This window comes from Trichechus manatus, unplaced genomic scaffold (assembly GCF_000243295.1).
Source record: "Trichechus manatus latirostris isolate Lorelei unplaced genomic scaffold, TriManLat1.0 scaffold00150, whole genome shotgun sequence".
In the NCBI taxonomy this organism is placed as follows: Eukaryota; Metazoa; Chordata; class Mammalia; order Sirenia; family Trichechidae; genus Trichechus; species Trichechus manatus.
This window is the reverse complement of record NW_004444086.1, coordinates 2,594,336-2,614,559: the sequence shown is the minus strand read 5'-3', so window position 1 is coordinate 2,614,559 and position 20,224 is coordinate 2,594,336. Positions and strand designations below refer to the sequence as shown.

At 36.5% G+C, this 20,224-nt stretch overlaps 1 protein-coding gene across 19 annotated transcripts in view; it reads left to right on the top strand.

Moving 5' to 3' along the window:
* The window catches only part of ANK2 (ankyrin 2), a 773,539-nt gene that overhangs the window by 605,329 nt on the left and 147,986 nt on the right, over positions 1-20,224 (top strand). For all 19 annotated transcript variants that reach the window (XM_023740207.1, XM_023740209.1, XM_023740206.1 and 16 more), the window contains exons 5-9: positions 7,824-7,922; positions 13,361-13,546; positions 13,983-14,006; positions 17,306-17,404; positions 18,755-18,853. In XM_023740207.1, the coding sequence (XP_023595975.1) occupies positions 7,824-7,922; positions 13,361-13,546; positions 13,983-14,006; positions 17,306-17,404; positions 18,755-18,853 (507 nt within the window). The remainder of the gene's footprint in view (positions 1-7,823; positions 7,923-13,360; positions 13,547-13,982; positions 14,007-17,305; positions 17,405-18,754; positions 18,854-20,224) is intronic.

Below are 20,224 nucleotides of genomic sequence, written 5' to 3'. Positions count from 1 at the left end.
TTGTAACTACAATTAGTACCTATTGGTTTTTACATCCTTTGCAGCTGTGCATTCATGATATATTTAGAGAAATGATTTGAATCATCCTGACGTTAAAGCTGGGTGATAATTTTGGGATGCTCCCCAGCCTTGTTTCTCATAATGCTAATTCTAACTGAAGAAGACAATACGTAGTATCTGGCACAGTAACTAGATTAGTAACTCCCAAACAGTGCTAACTGGTGTGTGATGAAGAGCCTCCTCAGAGATCATGGGTAAGACGACTGATGAATTCTGCTCTATGAGGAAGTCTAAATCTTGTCACTGACCTGCCTGCAAAAGACAGAATGCTTCTTTAAAAGGGAAATTTTACTTTTAATAAGTTCAAGTAAGAGATATCTATAAACATAACTCCCATTTTTCTACTGTTGGAGTTGTTTGTGTAATTCATCAACTGTGGTTTCCAGTAGATATGGAAAATATTTGTAATACTCTTAGAAAACTGGCCAATGACCCATGGAATTAAGATTATTGTAATGCCTGAAAGCTGTAGTTTTCAAATTTTTCTGAGCTATAGACTGCTTCATCTAGGCAAAAATATACGTTACCTACCTGACCAATTCTTTCTTATTAATTCAAAGATCTAATCTTTTTTCTATTGCAAAACGCCATAAAGATGGCTGCTTTGTCTTTATGCTTTCAAACAGCGATAGCTCTTAAAATGCACCGTTCTACAAGAATAATCCCGGATATACTTCTTTGTGACACAACACAGTTTAAAAACCATTGCCTTGGTAGTTTGGGGATGGAAAAGATATTGCTGAACAGTTATAATTCAGCCAGTTTCAAACACTGCTGTTGTTGTTGTTGGTAGTTGCCGTTGAGTCAACTCGGACTCATGGCAACGCCGTGTATATAGAGTAGAACTGCTCCATAGGCTTGCAAGGCTGTGATGCCAGCAAACGGCCAGGAGGATGTTCCAAGGAGCCTCTGAGTCAGTTCAAACCGCCAACCTTTCAGCTAGTGTCAAGCGCTTAACCGTTAGCGCCACCCAGGTACTCCTTCAAACAGAGCAGCCATGTTTAATCTTTTATTTGGGGGGTTTCTGGGTTAGATAGCATTTGAAAGAGTGTTGTATGACTAAAAATGTTTGAAAATAACTATTGATATGAGTTCTTTTGAGTAAAGAAAAAGGAAGCAATATAGGGTAAAAGTGGTAAATATTGTGGTTGGTGAGACAGGGCAGGATCAGATCATGTAGGACCTTGTTGGATATTGTGTTAGTTAGCTATTGCTACATAACAAAGTACCCCAAACTTAGTAGGGTAAACGGCAATAGAGGTCTCGGGGTGATGCAAGAAGTTTGCAACTGGCTGCTAACCTAAAGGTAGGCTGTTCTAACCTACCAGCTGCTCCATGGGAGAAAGATGTGGCAGTCTGCTTTTGTAGAGATTACAGCCTTAGAAACCCCATGAGGTAGTTCTACTCTGCCCTATAGGGTCACTATGAGTTAGAATCTGCTTGCGGCAACGTGTTTGGTTTTTCGTTTAGTTATATCACTAGTGTAAATAAGACAACAATTTTTGTAATAGTTTAAGTATTTGACTTTTCTAAAATACATCAGAATTTCTAGATTTTTTAAAAAATGTGACTACGGTTAGTACCTATCGGCTCTAATAAATCTGAGAAATATTATCTATGACTAATGAATCAAACAAACTGAAATCACTTATAATCTTTGAGGGCATTAAGTAGGATATAAATACATGAATAGTAAATGACATTTTAAAATATCAAAATCACATTAATATTTTAAATCCTTACTTCTCATCTGGATTATTATAAAAGACTTCTTTCTACTCTTCCAGGCTAAGGTCTGATCTATTCTCCTCCCCACTCCTGGCATAGTAATCCCTTTAAAATGCAAATGAGACCCTTTGCTGACTCCCCACGCTTTCAGAATGAAATTCAGACTCCTCTGCATGCAGATAGGGACTGATCCTTCCCTCTCAGCCTCCTGTCCCCCACCTCACTGCCACAAGCCCTTTTCCCTGGTCGCATTGCAGTATTCTCAAGGCCCCATGTGTTCTGTGTTTTCTCATCTCATGGTGTTTCCTCTGTTTGAAATGCCCTTCCTGCTTCTGTGCCTAACGGCAGCATTTGCATGACTCAGTTCAAACATCACCTCCTTCTGATATAATTTCCTTAACCAGTGAGTTCTGTGCCCTTCTTTCATATTCTCTCTATATTCAACACATAACTTAAAAAAAAAAACTAACCATATATGTGCATTAAAAAAAATCAAACCCATTGCCATCGAGTGAGTCATTTCCAACTCACAGCGACCCTATACGGGAGAGTAGAACTGCCTCATAGGATGTCCAAGGAGCGGCTGGTGGATTCAAACTGCCAACCTTTTGGTTAGCAGCCATAGCTCTTAACCACTATGTTGTATATCCTGAACTGTAATTCAGTAGTTTGCTTACTTGTCTATCTTGACCTCTGGACTGTGAGCTCCTTATAAACAGGAACTTTGTCTTTCATCTCAAAAATACTAAAGCTGAACACAGTTCCTAGCACTGAAGAGTCACCAAACATATTTTTGCTGAAAATTTAAATGAATGACAAATAATTAATAACTTGTTATGGACAGAGGTAATGTTTAAAGTATTTAATAACCAATTGGTAGAGACAATTGGTATCTAATAACCAACTGTCTGTCAGTTTGTTGTACGGTGGTGGTTTGTGTGTTACTGTGATAATGGAAGCTATGCCACCAATGTATTTCAAATACTAGAAGGATCACCAATGGTGGACATTTTTCGTAAGTACAGAAAGGCCTGGTGATCAATTCCCATAAAATTAGCCAATGGAAACCTTATGGATCACGACAGAACATTACCATCAGAAGGGATCAATTTCTAGAGGAGGACTTCCTGTTTGATGAAGTAGGGGGCCTATGAGGATGAAGGAGACTTTCGGTAAGATGGATTGCCACAATAGCCCAACAAGGGACTCAGACGTGCTTGCAGTCATGAGGATGACACAGATAAGGCAGTGTTGCATTCTATTGTATGTAGGATCACCAGGAGTCGGAGTCAAATAGACAGCAGCTGTTTGTTTGTCTACCTGTCTACCTACCTACCTACCTACCTATCTACCTATCTATCTATCTACCTGTCTACCTACCTACCTACCTATCTACCTGTCATCTATCAATGCCTTCAGTCACATCAGAACTACTGTAACAACTGGTAATGCTGGACCAACCTGGACCTACCAAATTGCAGCCTAGGCTGTGGACCTCATTGACTGTTTTATACCAATAAGGAGAAAAACATATGCTTGACTATCTAGATGCAACCACACCATTTTAGAAAAAAAGACAATATATTGGATAGCACTTGTATATATGTACAGAGAGGCCAATAATTCTGTGTTGTTAACCTATTGATGTGTGAAAATAAATGCTTTCCTATAAAATTTACACTTCTGTTAATGTGCCGCAGTGCTCTGTCCAGGCTACCCATAGGCATGCTTCATGCTTCATGCACCTGGTGGGTTCAAACTGCCAACCTTTTGGTTAGCTGCCATAACACTTAACCACTACACCCACCAGGGTTTCCTCCAGTGAACTAGCTTTTGTTAAGTAGCATCAGATAGTAAAGGAAGGATAATTTGTACATCTTTAGGACCTTTAGTAAATCTTTATTGCCTTCTTACTTCACATATTTTGTAACACTAAATGACGCCCCTCCTCTCCACAGCCACACTGTTGGCTATGCTCATGTATCCTTCACCTTTTATGTAACCGGGTGCCACAGAGTCCATTTCAACTCATGGTGACCCTATGTGTGCGGAATAGAACGGTGCTCCATGGGGTTTTCAATGGCTGATGTTTTGGAAGTAGATCAATTAGTCTTGATTGGTGGGCTAAAACCACCAATCTTTCAGCTAGCAGGCCAGCACGTTTACCATTTGTACCACAAGGGGACTCCAATTTACAAATATTGCAAAAGCCAATTAACTCCCCATTTCCACTCTTGCTTCAATATCCCCAAACAAGTCATGCTTGCTCTCCAGCATGAGCTCTCTGAAATGCAAATGTGATCATGTTGCTCCCTGCCTAAAATCATGCAATTGTTCTGCCTTGCCAATAACAAATTTCTTAAGGCAATTTCAGAAATGGAGCTTTTTAAAAATGCATGTGATTGGGCTTCACACACAGAGACTCCTACTCAGTAGGGGTGGGGGTCAGTGCCTTAGGCTTCTGTATTCTTAACTGTTTCCACACGAGAGTCTGCCACACAGCTAGGCAGGCAGTCTTTGGGATAAAATCCAAACTGAAGGCTATCACTCCAAGTTCACTTATTACTTGTGAGACTTTGGCCCCGTACCTAAGTGTTTGAGTCAGCTGCCTCAGCTCCATTGGCGACAATAAGACCAATGTTGCAGCACTATTCTAAGTATCAGAGGTAGTATCGGATCATTTACTTTATCATTCAAACAAAGACACTTTTAATAATTGCTCCAGGATACTATGCATAAACTTAGACTGTCTCAGACAAGCTGGGAAACGTGTTCACTATAATTTGAGACAATGTATTCTCAAGTATCTCTCACAATGGACAGTGGATAGCATATCACAGAAGCTCATTTTTATTGTTATTGTTCTTCATATCCGTACCCACTACTCTGCTGGGAGGCTTGCATGCAGAGGTTGTGGCACAAGGCATACAAATGGTATTCAAGATTCTGAATGTTTGTCCATCACTGCTCTTTTCCCCTTTATATGAGATATGTTATCAGTCTTGATTTTTCTTTTTCCTACTTTTACCACTGTAGCCCACCTCTAACCCTAACGCCTAACCCTAACCTCTAACACTTGCAGGGCCCAGTGCAAGAGTGCGAAAGAGGCCCTCTTATAGTATGTTTTTAAAAATTAAAAGATATATATCAAGCTAACAAACTATTAAATAAGTATCTTCTATTCTACATGACAAATGTACCTTTATAACAACATGACAGGTCCAAATTTAGATGTCTGGGAATTCTTGGAGTTCCATGCAGGATTGTGGTCAAGGCGAGTACCAACCCTGGGACTGTAGCCTACAGCCAGTCCCTCTTCTCTTCCCATCCCTGGCTCTGTCTGCATCACACGGGCATCACGGGTAAGGGTGTGGATACCCCAACCTGCACGTACAAGCTCTCTTTATCTCTTACATGCACCTTCCCTAGCAAACAATTCTAGGGGTGTGTATTAGCTGCCTGTTGCTGCTGTAACAAATTATTACAGACTCAATGGCTTAAAACAACACAGATTTATTCTTTTACAATTCCAGAGGTCTAAAGTCGAAAATGAGTTTTACGTTTTTACAACCAAGGTATTGGTGGGGCTTGTTTCTTTGGGAGCCACTAAGGGAGAATCCATTTCCTTGCCTTTTGCAGTTTCTAGAGTTGCATTCCTTACATTCCTTTGCTCATGGCTCTGTCTTCTATCTTCAAAACCAACAGTGTAGCATCTTCTCTTCTCTCTGAACTCCTGCTTCCCTCTCGTAGGGATGCTTGTGATTTACATTGGGCCCACTTGATAATCCAGTAAAATCTTCCCATCTTAAGATCCTTAATCACATCTCCAAATTCCCATTAGCCATATAAGATAACATTCACAGGTTCTGGGGATTAAGATGTGGACATATTTGAGGGCCGTTTTTCAGCCTGTCATACAGTATGCATTGCAATAGACCCTTAGGAGGATGAATCCTAGGAAAAAATCTGAGTAAATACTAGATTTATACTTGGGGTCACTTAGGCAGGGATTCTGTGTAGCTCTGAGCCTGCTGCAAGGTCTGGAATCCGAGGAGGTGTAGGATCAGAGTGGGCACATCTCCTTGGCCCTCTGGATTCCCAGCCCTGCTCAGCCTGAGGAGATTTCCTCTAAAGCTCAGGACCCAGGGCAACTGCCTCTTTTAGGCAGGGGCCTAAGGATGGTACATCCCCTTTCCCTTGCAGACCTGGCAATCGCTGTCTGTTTCCTTTTCCCCCGCTGTGTTTATAAGGTTCCTTAGGAGGAAAGCATGTTAACAAATTATCTCAGTCTGTTAAAAGTTCCTTCCATCCTTGCCGTTTACTTGTCATGAAAGAGCCCCGTTCCACACCCACTCATTGTTTTTAACCATCCTGGCTTTCCCTTCTTTTGACTCTCTAATTCCATCCTTCCGCCACCTCTTCAGTGTTCTTAAAATACTCAAGATGTCACCTGTTTGTTGTGTTTTTAAAAATATGCTATCTAGTTAGCAAGTTATTCCTGAATCCTACAATATTGTTAATTTATTCCTTTTCTAATATTTCTATTTTAGTTTTGAATTTTCCTCCATCATTTGAAGCCTGCAGATTTTCTTTTATAATCAAGTTTAAAATGACTTTACTTGTTATACTCATACACTATTCTACTCATATATTTTAGCTGGACCTTGGCCACTTTGAATGATTTTCCACACTTATACAATGCATACAGAAGAATTTTACTTAATAACATACTTTAAAAAAAGCTATTTTTCTCTCCTTTTACATTTTTTAAAATATAGATCCCTAACCTCTCATCTATGCTTTTACTTATTCTGATGAAGATGTGTAAATTGTCAGGAAATCATCTATGTTTAAGATTATGATATGGTTTTCAGAGAATTATTAGGTTTCCAAAGAGCTCTAGGAGTTATTTCACAAGTTTTCTTTGTTATGCAGTTTTGTAGGGTTTTTTTTTTCTTAAAGAGGTATTACACAGTGCAAAGGATCTAATGAAAAGAAAATCTGATGATTTAAACTTAATTTTAAACTCAAATGTTATAATGTCAGTGATTTTCTCCTATGATAACCTAATAATGTTATAATATTATCATAGTTGTGCTCCATGAAGACAGATGTGTCTATCTTGTTCACTACTGTGTCCACAGCACTTACCAGTGGCTGGATTTTAACAAGGAATTAAATAAATGACTGTGAAAATTACTGAACGACAGAATTTCAGAATGACTTTTTAAAAACAATATAAAGATGTTCAATAATAAACCGGGTACCTAAATTAGAACATCAAAATACAGATTTTTACATTTTCAGTCAGATTTGCATTCTCCCCCAGCCTATTCTGGTCTGAGTAATAATTTATACCTTTAAGGGTGCTAACTAAACTGTGTATATTTACAGTAATGGTGGTCTGTTTAAATAGTTTACAAATTGATAAATACAGGAACATTTCCATAATATATCTCAAAAAAAAAAAAAAAAACAACCCAGACCCATTGCTGTAGAGTTGATTCTGAATCATAGCGACCTTATAGGACAGAGTAGAACTGCCCCATAGGAGTTCCAAGGAGCAGCTGGTGGATTCGAACAGCTGAACTTTTGGTTAGCAGCCAAACATTTAACCACTGTGCAACCATGGCTCCAACATAATATATAGATATTATATATAGAGAGAATTATATATATTGTAGAATTATATAGTTGTTAAAATACTAAATATCTTTCATTTTAACTCAGTGTTAGGTGATGAGAAATTTGAATCTCTGATACTGAAATGAAGACAGGAAAAAAGGGATATATTTCCTCACTATCCTTTTCTTGTCATTCCTTTAGGAATTCTGTATGGGAACTGATTCACTTTGATTTTGTCTAGCATAAGAATGGTAAATAAAAATATGGTTTCTTCAGTGTAAAGATATGTTATACAGTTTCACCATTTCAAAGGTTTACTTCATAGTATTCTCTTTTTCCCTGTCTCATATTCTTCCCTGGTTTAAATTTTACAAAGGATTAAAGATGTCTTTTTTATTATTTGTCCTCAGAATGGCTTCACTCCTTTATACATGGCTGCCCAAGAAAACCACATTGATGTTGTCAAATACTTGCTGGAAAACGGAGCTAATCAGAGCACTGCTACTGAGGTAAGGCTGTCATCCCTAAAGGCTCCAGTTCTTTGATCTTAATGTCCATATTTTTTATATCCAAACACAGAGAATATCTGTTACCTTGTCTAAAATACATTAGCAATGTTCATGTTACTATTGTACTCTAAAGCAGTGGCCATGAATGAATGACCCAGGATTTTGCTCATAGACTTTATGCTTTTATATTAGATTCATGTAAATTTACTTTCACATGAAATCATATTTCTATCAGTTTGGTATACTCTAGCTTTTGGAAGTTTTTTTAATTCTAAATTTTTTTTTTAATTCTAAAATTAAGTAAATATAAATGCTCTGCATCTCTTTTCATCAATATTTTATCCTTGTTGCAATCCAAAAAAATTCCTTAAAGGAACAATTTTAATGATCATAAATAGTTCATAGGTAATGATGTTAGCACAATTTTATAAGGAATTGACACTAAAAGAGCTGTCCATATTTTCTGAAGCCCAAATTGTGATAGATGGTTGTGTCAGTATGATTATGACAAAAACTGAATAGACGGTTCAAGAAGAATGCAGTTTCACAACGTTCAGGGCATCTGGAGGTGAGAAGGGGTTGGGGTGGACAAGAATTTCTAGAGAGAACATCGCTTTCCCTTTCCTAAGCATGTCCACTTATGAACAGAACGCACTTTGCATATTCCTTCACAGTTTTGCTTAGACGGATTAAGGAGCAAGTTCAGTGATTGTCTACAGCAGTGATTATTTTTAGTGATACTCATGTGCTTGGAGAAGGTACTTCAGGGGCCACTGGAAGTTTGGAGGAGAGTGACGGGGGAGAAGGGGGAAAGAGGATCCCCTTGCAGGCATTGTACATGCAGGCATTGTATTTCTTATTTCATATTTTATGGTTCCACCAATAAAATTGAAAAACTCCTGGCCTAAGTGAAAGATGACTGGTACATACTTGTCACCAGAAACTATATTGATATTTTTAATATTCAATATGACTTCTTTTCTGCAAAATTAAATCTTTAGGTAAAGTAAATGCTAACTCCCTCCCTCTGCTCTGTATTTGGTGTGTGTGTTTGTGTGTGTGCATGTCAGGGGGATCATTAACATTTATTAAACTCATTTGCAGTCCCTTTGGGAGATAACTTTTTATGGAGCCAATAATTATAATAACTTCCTGACAGCTTATTCTCACTAGGTAAAAAAAAAACCCAACACAGTTAAAGAAACTACATCTCCTGATTCTGACTTGAAAACAAAACTTGCTCTCTACCCCAACTGCCTAGTATGAAATGATTTCAAGGTCTCTATTCAGCATACAATTTTACACTCCTGCCTCATGAGTATGGTGTGATTTTTATGATTTAGGGCCAGTGTTTTCTGAAATACTAATTCTGTCAATGACTAACATGTGACTATCTTCAGACCAAGCTTGGGCAACAATATGAGACTATATCTCTACCTCAAAACCACTGAGAAATGTACCAAAATAAGGAAGTCTATGCTTTATTTTATTTCCTTGAAGGCAGAGACTCTTTTATCAGAAAACAACATCAATAACAACAACAAACCTTTACACTATAGAGTCCTTCTGCTCACCAAATAGACTCCGTGTTTCTGGTGTATGGTTTAGGGAAACTCAGCTTGCTGGCATTCTCAGCTGTCTCCTGGCCCCTTCGGGGGCAGCATTTTGGTCTGCTTCCAGAAATACCCCTTTAGGTGCATTGTATCTGTAGAGATCATGTTACACTCTGATTCCTCAGAAATTTAAAACTCCCTCTGCTAGCCATGCAGAAATGCGGCTTTTGAAATGAATCATATGAATCATATGAGGCATTGAATTATAGCTTAGACACATATACCTGTTAATTGTCTCATTTTTTAATAATTTAATTTTTTTCTTATTATTTATAAACATAGTTGACTAAACCCCTACTCCCAGCCCCTATGATTACCAGGAAGCACACATCTGGACAAACCTTTGTACTTCCCTTTCAGTTTATCATTATGCAAAAAAATAATCGCTTTACATGGCTCCATGGTTGATTGCTATTTAATGTCTTATGTTTTATCTCTATCATCTACAGTCGTGTGTGCACATGTGTGAATATGTGTGAAGAAGGCACCTACCCTGAACCTGTTGGTAGCTCTAATTTGCCAAAATCAATTACTAATCAGGACATTGTGACCACCTAAAACAATCACGTTGTTATAATTTAATATGGTAACACAATTCATGTTTGAGAAGAAATATTTAAAATTTTAAAATTTCACTTAATTTGAATATGAACAGGCACTTCAAAGAAGACATTCATGCGGCTACCAGATACATGAGGAAATGCTCAGGATCATTAGCCATTAGACAAATATAAATCAAAACTACAATGAGACACCATCTCACCCCAAGGCTAGCATTAATCCAAAACACACAAAATAATAAATGTTGGGGAGGTTGGGGAGAGACTGGAACACTTAGACACTGTTGGTGGGAATGTAAAATGGTACAACCACTTTGGAAATCGATTTGGCGCTTCCTTAAAAAGCTAGAAATAGAAGTACCATACGATCCAGCAATCCCACTCCTTGGAATATATCCTAGAGAAATAAGAGCCGTCACATGAATAGATATATGCACACCCATGTTCATTGCAGCACTGTTCACGAAAACAAAAAGATGGAAACAACCTAGGGGCCCATCAACGGATGAATGGATAAACAAATTATGGTATATTCACACGATGTAATACTACGCAACCATAAAGAACAACAATGAATTCGCAAAACATCTTCATAACATGAATGAAACTGGAAGGCATTATGCTGAGTGAAATTAGTTGCAGAAGGACAAATATTGTATGAGACCACTATTATAATAATGCAAGAAAAGGTTTAAACACAGAAGAAAACATTCTTTAATGGTTACGAGAGTGGCAGAGGGGTAGTCACTAACTAGATAGTAGATAAAAATTATCTTAGGTGAAGGGAAGGACAACACACAGTGCAGGGGAAGTCAGGACAACTGGACTAAACCAAAAGATAAGAAGTTTCCTGAATACAGTCAAACACTTCGAGGGACAGAGTAGCAGGGGCTGGGGTCTGGGGACCATGGTTTCAGGGGACATCTAGGTCAGTTGGCATAACAAAGTTTATTAAGAAAATGTTCTGCATCCCATTTTGGTGAGTGACGTCTGGGGTCTTAAAAGGTAGCCTGTGGCCATCTAAGATGCCTCAATTGGTCCCAGCCCACCTGGAGCAAAGGAGAATGAAGAACACCAATGACACAAGGAAAATATTGGCCCAAGAGACAGAAAGGGCCATGTAAACTAGAGACTCCATCAGCCTGAGACCAGAAAAACTAGATGGTGCCCGGCTACCACCAATAACCACCCTGACAGGGAACACAACAAAGAGTCCCTGATGGAGCAGGAGAAAAGTGGGGTGCAGAACTCAAATTCTAGTAAAAAGACCAGACTTAATGGTTTGATTGAGACTGGAGGGACCCCAGAAGACATGGTCCCCAGACTCTCTGTTAGCCCAAAACTAACACCATTCCTGAGGCCAACTCTTCAGACAAAGATTAGACTGGACTATGGGACATAAAATGATACTGGTGAAGAGAGTGCTTCTTAGCTCAAGTAGATACATGAGACTAAAGGGGCAGCTCCTGTCCAGAGGCGAGATGAGAAGGCAAAAAGGGACAGAAGCTGGTTGAATGGACATGGGAAATCAGGGGTGGAAAGGAGGAGTGTGCTGTCCTATTATAGGGAGAGTAGCTAGGTTCACATAGCAATGTGTGTATAAATTTTTGTATGAGAAACTGACTTGAACTGTAAACTTTCACTTAAAGCACAATTTTAAAAAAAAATCACATAATTATAGCAATTAGCATTGGTAAATAAATGATTAAAAAAACGAAGCTACTGAACTTTAAAACTTGTTTTCTTTTTCATGCGGGTAGTTGAGGTACTTGAACAAATCATTCCAAATATTTAACCTTCTCCCATGGATTATAGTTTAGTATGAAATCCATCTAATGAGAGTTCAAAGTTCAATCCTCTGAAGGGAATTCTCTGTCCCTCTAGTACCCTTTTTATAATTCCCTTCTCTATTCCTTTTTTTCCAATGTTACTAAAATTGAAGGCTAAAACATTTTAATGAGATTCTTTTCTTTGAGCAAATTCCTTGTGTCTAAAAAAAAATAAACTTCACACTCTTAATATAAGCTATCCCAAGGTTGCAGGAGGTAATAAAATTACATAGGTACATGACAATGAGTCTGTATCTCCCTCCTTCATGGAGTATTTCGTTTGTGCCAAAGAAACCTGTAAATTTAGGCAAGTAGTTTTCATCTTAGAATGCTGCATGCTTTACTCTTCAGTCCTGTTATCCTGTTAAGTAATATATTTGTTTAAAATTCAATTCTTATTGTGGTAGTTCATGCATGATACAATATGCTTAAGGGAAATGATTTTCCAACAAAAGTCCACAGTTACCTTTTTAAACATTATCACTGAAAACACTGAGTAGTTAAGATTGTGGTAAATTGCCATTGTGCCTAGACTGTAATCTTTAAATGTACCATCTTATTGCTCTATATGAATGGAAACTTCTAGCCTTGAGACTTGTTTTCAAACTTTTGTGGATTAAGCAAAGTTTATACATACGTAGAGCCTAGAACGTGTAATCCTTCCCAGGAAATGAATACATGTTTCTGGAGAGAAAACTTAGCCTTCCAAATTTTCTTGCATGATTATCCATCTATCCCCAAGACTCCCTGACGTTGTGTGACCTGTGCAATACAGTTGTTGGTTAGCCATCTCTCTTTTTTAAAGTTAGAATTGAAAAGCTGATTGTTCAGCACATGTAATTTTATATCTAAATGATTTAAATAATAGAAAATTAACAGGTACAAAGGTAATGAATTAGCCTAATTTGTCGAATCAATTCCAAAATTGAATTGATCATAGGGCATCCCATCCAGTTTTCATTTTCCCCTAACCAATATAAGTTGTTTTAAGCAATGTGCATAGTTAGCTACTTATTTTATTTCCCTGTCTGGGTTATCATTTGCTCCCTAATCAGACTTGGTGCTCGTTCTTTCTATCCTTCCCACTTTTTTCTTTTACATAAGGAGGCATTACTTAGGGTTGGTTCTACTTTCTATTTTACCATCGAAAACACACATTTATTGAGCATATCCTATATGTCATATGCTTTGTTAGGGAGTGAAGATGCTTTTCAAAATGTGTAGACGAAATTAGGAAAACAGTCTGACTAAACTAGTTCATGGTATGGCAAATGACTGATTAGAATCCACTTTTAAATGTCACAGTAATATATCATCCTCTTGCTCCTCACTCTTCATCATTACTTTAAAAAATGAGTGGTACCGTTGCTTAGAGTTAGATCCCAAACATCCAAATGTTAATGGAAATTTTTTTTCTTCCACTTCTTTTTTACCAGGATGGCTTTACTCCTCTAGCTGTGGCTCTCCAGCAAGGACACAACCAGGCAGTGGCCATCCTCTTGGAGAATGACACAAAGGGGAAAGTGAGGCTGCCAGCTCTGCATATTGCAGCAAGGAAAGATGACACCAAATCTGCCGCACTCCTACTTCAGAATGACCACAATGCTGACGTACAGTCCAAGGTAAAAGCTGAACAAATCTGTGGAAAGGAACTCTCTGGCTGCCGGATTCCTCCAGGGGCATGATAAAGAAGTAGCCCGTGGTGATAATGCAAAATTACTTCTGGTCGTGAAAAGAGATAAATTAATTTAAGAGGTATTTTGGAAAGAAGGGGAATGTCTGTTGGGTACGCTAACAACAATAAAAAAATAATTAAATGCAAGACAGTTTTTCTCTTCTTAGGTTCAACTGTTTAGACATCTGTTTATAGTCATAAGTAATAGAAACAGAATCAGAAAGATAAACCATATTGTATAGTGTTACGGGATGTATTTTCTCAGTAGAATGCATTTTGGCGTGTTGAAATAGTATCAGCAATCGCAGTGAGCAGCTTGACTGTTTCCTTAATTTTGCATTGTGTAATATCTTCCCTCTTTTTCCCACACAACACTGCTTCAGATGATGGCGAATAGGACGACCGAGGTACAGTATTGCGGTTACACCAAGATATATATGATTTTTCTTTTTATTTATTTTCTTTGCCCAGTTAGAGTAAATGCTCACTAATTCATACTAATAATTGGAAGTTTTATTATTTGGAGATTAATTTGGAAATTTTTCCCATATTTAAGGCAAATTGATAATTCAAAAATATTTAAAGTAACATATTAGAAACATTTAACCAGTATAACTATTTAACTAGTTTATCTCAGTACAGTATGCTATGAAACTCTTAGTTAATGTGTATTTTTAGTTAAATGGAGCCTCGTCAACAATTTGCTACTTATTGCCAAGAAGAGGTGTGATCTCATTTTCTTAATGAGATTTCTCATGTTAGAGTTTAGCAAAGTGGAAATTAGGGAGATTTCTCCTCCACTGTGTTTCATCCTCTTATCTGATAGCAGTTGCTCTTTTTTTTTTTTTCTGTATGCTTTTTGTCTTTACCACAGTCTATATAATCAATAATGATATTCAGTATATCATAAACCAGGCATTTGCTTTTATCTTTCTAAGTCTTAAAATACCTGTCATGAAATCATCTATTTTCTAGGTACCAAAATAATCCACATCCATCAGCAAGAGTGTTAAGTCCAGAAGGCTCTCAGTGGTGTGTGTGTGTGTGTGTGTGTGTGTGTGTGTGTGTGTTAGCGCGCACGCACGTGCATGTGTGTCTAGCAATCTCCCCTTGACCATTGCCACAGAGAGGCAGTAACACAAACATTGTTGAAAGTATATTATAAAGATTAACCTATATTCAAAGGCAAGTGACTATGTAATTTGATTGTGACTTTGCTGAGGGCTTCTTAAAACTCACATCTCATTTGTTCACTGAGTTGTGGACCTTTGAGGGTTTTGAGCATTTACACTTAGTATTTACTGAGAGCAACGGCCCTGGTTGTAGAGGTTAAGCATTTAGCTGCTAACCAAAAGGTCGGCAGTTCGAATCCACCAGCTGCCTCTTGGAAACCCTATAGGGCAGTCTACTCTGTCCTATAGGGTTGCTGTAAGTTGGAATTGACTCGACAGCAATGGGTTTGGTTTTTTGTTTTTTTTTTTTTTTTTGGTAATGTGTTTCTAAGATTATTATCTTATTTTTAACAAATTTACCCACTGAGATATGAAGATATTTGAATTATCCTTATTATTTCTTCTGTTCCATATTCTTGCATGGAATCTGGATCAGAAACTTAAAAAAAAAAAAAAAAGGTCTACCTGCTGGTGAAATTGTTCAAGACTAAACCATACAAATTGATTTCTTGATTACTAACTTTAATACTTCTAGTTTTTCAGTTGCTTTTTGGTGATTGTTTAAGATAAATTCTTGAATGTAATATTGACTATAAACATTATGTTGAAAGTGGAAGTTGCTGTTAAGCTGACTCTAACTCATGGTGATCCTCTGTGTGTCAGAGTAGAACTGTGCTCCATAGGGTTTTCAGTGGCTGAAATTCCGGAAGTAGATCACCAGGCCTTTTTTCCAGGGCATCTCTGCAACCTTTTAGTTAGCAGCCTAATGTTTTCACTGTTTGTGCCACCCAGGGACTCCTTTGGGCAAATTGATACTAAGTTATTTCTCAGTAGTTAGTAATGACATATTCCTCTGAAGACAACAGAGTAACAAAAGGGGGGAACCCCTCCATCTATAATCCCCTAGAAACGTTAACACTGCCTCCCACCTTCTTATAAATCAGGAAAAGTTCCTCTGAATGGGCTTAAAGCAGCCTAGTGTTGATCTAAGAATCACAGCCTGCAGCATCATCATGGATGGTCAATGAGGCTGTGTCAGATAATAAGTTAGTTTATTTTGACAAATGAGAAATATAATATTATTATGTTTAAATAATTTGAAAATCATTCACCAGCAGTTTTTCTGAAATTAAATTGAAACTTGAATAATAGGCACACATTCAGGCTATGTCTGTATGACAGGAAATAATCAAGATAAAATGAACAAAAAACCAGTCAATTATTTCCAAAACTATAAAATATTGACATTTTATAAAATAATAGCCAGTTGTAGATGGATTTTCTCCTCCATTTTCGATGGATCTTTGGCATCATGTAGACACAAAATAAAAATACCTTGACCAGAGTCCTTGGATTTGGTCTGATAGTTAAATTATGTTGTGCCCTTGTTTTAGATAGTCAGAAATTACTTGCTGATAGCACAGAGGAATTTCTTTTACTTAGACTACCTGAATACTTATTTAGGGCAATTTTAAAACAAAGTCACCAAAACCTATGTATCAAGTGAGTAGAAAAATAACAGTTGTGATTTAGAAGATATTTCTTAAAAACCCAGCAAAGTGCACAGCAAAGTGCATTTCAAAGAAAACAATACAAAATTGCCTCAAAACTGCAGTATTTGATAGCCAATTAACAGTCTGCATTATTTCTATAATTTTTAATTAAGTGATGAAAATTATGGAGGGCAAGGAAAAAATCAGATAATATACCTTTGTGTACCTTAATCAGAAAATTGTTAATATGCTTCTATTGTGAAAATGGCAAAATTTTCTAACTAAATTTTCATCAGAAAAAGAAATAAAAAGAATATATTTTCTTCCATTTCAGATTTTCAGACTCGTATTTTAAAACATTCTGAGAGCAAACAGTTCTTTAATGACTATCTAATTGTTTTGCTCTGGTAGATTCTATCACATTTTATTTTATTAATAAATTCTGGTTTAATTCCATGCATTCAATCTTTTTCATTATAATGACATAGTCTGACGAAACACAGTTTATGGAAGAAGATAAAAATATGACAGTATAGATGATTTGCACTGAATTGTGACTCCCTTGTAAGAAATTTTCACAATGTTTTCATAATTACAAAGATATAATGCCACACAAAGCTTTTTAAAATATATATATCTAACACTGGTTTTGACTCTTTCTCTGAAGATAAGATTTTTTTATTCGTAATTATGTTAATCCTTTGGCTTAAACCACAGGTTGTTTAAGCATATTGTATTTTTCTCTAATATGTTAAACCAACTCAAGAAACGCCGTTTGGTATAAACAGCAAATCTGATAAATAGCTAAGATAATTAGAAATAACGTTCTCAAGGAATGCAGGATATTTATTTACCTCTTTATATTTAGTTATTTACTGCCTTATTGCACTAAGATTCAGAGTCTTATTAAAAGTATTTATCATCTGAATTGTGTTGTGCGTATGTTAGATAGTTACCATGTGGTTTTCTTCACTAATACGGTGACTGCAACATAGAGAGGCAAAATGCTCTATTGACTGTCATTTTATTTGCTTTCTCTAGAGTGGTTTTACCCCTTTGCACATAGCTGCACACTACGGAAATGTCAACGTGGCAACCCTTCTTCTAAACCGGGGAGCTGCTGTGGACTTCACAGCCAGGGTATGGATTAAAATCGTTTCCCATTTTAGATAGCAGTAAATGTGTATTTAACTATGAAGTTTCACTTTTGAAGTGAAAATAACCATTATCTTCCTTAAAGGCTTCATTTTTTTCGCTTACCTGGATCTGCGCTAGCAATATTAGATTTTCCATTTCTTCTTTCAAATCACAGGAAGTCATCACGACCCCAAGTGATAAATAAGATTGTTGTAAATCCACATGCACACAAATCATTTATGGTAGGTAAGGAGGATATTAATTCAGACATCTGTATGGACAATTATATTTAAAATTATTCCAGGGCTTTAGTTTACATGAAGACTGAAAAAAATTCTATGATACTGATATTTCTCATTTAACTATGAATTAAGATATTCTTTCATTACAAAATAGCCATTTATATGAACCAAAATTTTTGAATGAGCAGCTTCAGGTTAATAAATAATTAAACTGTTAAAATGTTGAGTTCAAAATATATAAGTAGTATGTCTTCCAATGATTATAGGGCACATAATTTAACAGGGAATTTATTTTTTTTATGAATTGATAATTTGCTGAAATGAAAAGCCTTACCAAAACACATAAAAAGACATCACTTTAAGTTATATGCTTAATGGTATGCTTTTTTTGTAAAGAATTCAACTACACTATAAAACTCAGTATACATAACATGAATAAATGTGATATTTTAATATTTAATATTTTAAAATCTATGACATGGAGAAAAAGCAAGTATATATTCTTGTCATAATTATGATATATGGCAGCCAACAAAAGAAGATAATTGTTATGTATGGATATTTTGTCCTTAGAAGTTTTCTGCACTGAAACTATCTTGTTTTATTTTTCAAGTGTTTTCTTACTGAATTATTCTGAAGATGTTTTAAAGAATCTTTTTTTTTCCCCCAGTAGGTATTGATGTATATTTGTGTTCTACTTTTAAGCATAAGAAACTTTAAGGTTCCAGAATGTTCAAAGGCATGGGTGTTAGAAAAAGAAAGACAGAATTGAGACTAGGGCTTACCCAAGCTAAGATCTGAATTTTTGTTTCTATTACACAAAAGCTCTCCCTTTCTCTCTCGTCAGTAATGTGCATATTGAACACTTTTATTGTAGATATTGACTAACTTAGTTATTATGTAGTTTCATTCCATTTTTCACTCTCTAACTCTAGTGCTTTGTGGTTTGTGTGCTTTTTTTGTGCCCTAAAAATGTAAGACATTGAAACTTTAGAAACCTTGAATCAAATTACCACGTAGGTCGCAACCTCCTTTGTGCCCTTTAACAAAGTCGTCACCATCATGCCCTGTCATACCCAACATGCTCTTGTTTGGTCTCTTCATGGTGTAGAATGGAATCACTCCTCTGCATGTGGCTTCCAAAAGGGGAAACACAAACATGGTGAAGCTCTTACTGGATCGTGGCGGTCAGATTGATGCCAAAACTAGGGTGAGTGTCTCTGTTCTTTCAATTTCCTACCATTATTATTTCTTTGTGTCCTCTTATTAGACATCTTAAAACACCAGTCCATAAACATAGGCAATATGTTTTCAAGGAAATTGTTTTCTTGGATTTGATTTAAATCTCATACAAAATTTAACGGTTTCACGTCATATGGTGGAATTAATATTTGCTCAGAAGTGACAGAGAAAGAGAATGCTAGCCCCTCAATAAAGCAGTTTGTTTAGTCTTTGCTTGTTGATTTTCTAAGCATAAAACTCAAAAATCAGACTTAGAAATCTCTGATTTGGGCAGTTGTAAATATCAAGGAGCGACTGGTGGATTCGAACTGCTGACCTTTTGGTTAGCAGCCAAATGCTTAACCACTGTGCCACCAGGGCTCCCTCAAACACATTAGCATACATTAAACTATTAGAAGGTGGCTTTTACATAAAATATTTAAATACATGTTGAAATTCTTTGCACTTCCAATTCATTTTCTTATACTGACCTGAGCAGATCTGCCATTATGCTTATGGAAAAAAAGACACACAGTTATTATGTTGTACCTTTACTCAAGTTATCTTGGTAAGAGACTGTGCCCTTTGTTCATTTCAAATTATTAGTAAAATAACATTCTCCTGAGTTTTTATGCACTCCCAATAAGTAGATAATAAGATAGACAGTAAAGTAAAATTGGTAAAAGCTTAGACTCTGAAGACAGACTGCCTGATCTTCAAACCCTACTTCTACCACTTGCTAGCCGTATGATGTTGGCAGCTTACTTACCTTCCCTGAACTCAGGCTAATAATAGTACATATCTCATAAGGCTGTGTGAGAATTAACTAAGCTATTATTATTTTTAAAATAGAGTTGTCAATTATTTAGCTACTTATAATTTTTGCTAATGTTATTGAAATTGTATGCAGTTTTTTACCTAAACATTAACTGGTACTTTGATATTAGTTTCCAGAGTAGATTTTGTTAATCATAGACTTCACCAAAACTTTGAACATTTGTAGAATATGAAAATTTTGAAATATGAGGTACAAAAATTCTGTGGAAGATGGTAGATAGAATATGTTCTTTGTGGCATTTTATCTTCACTTTTGGTTTAGAACTTCATGTTCCAGTAGTCTAAGAAAGAAGGATCAATTCTAGCTCCCTGCAAATGTTGAGGCTAGCAAATGTTTTTGTTCAATAAACCTTATCAGTTTTGAGCTTCTAGAAACCGCACCAGTCCCAGATTATAAATTGTGATTTTTAATAGCTCAGGAAATGTTGCTTTCTGAATCTTGTTGCTCTAAGTCATTTGGTCCAGAGTGACTGTGTCACATTCTTGTGAGGGAGTTTGGAGTGATTGCTTTGTCTGTCCAGAT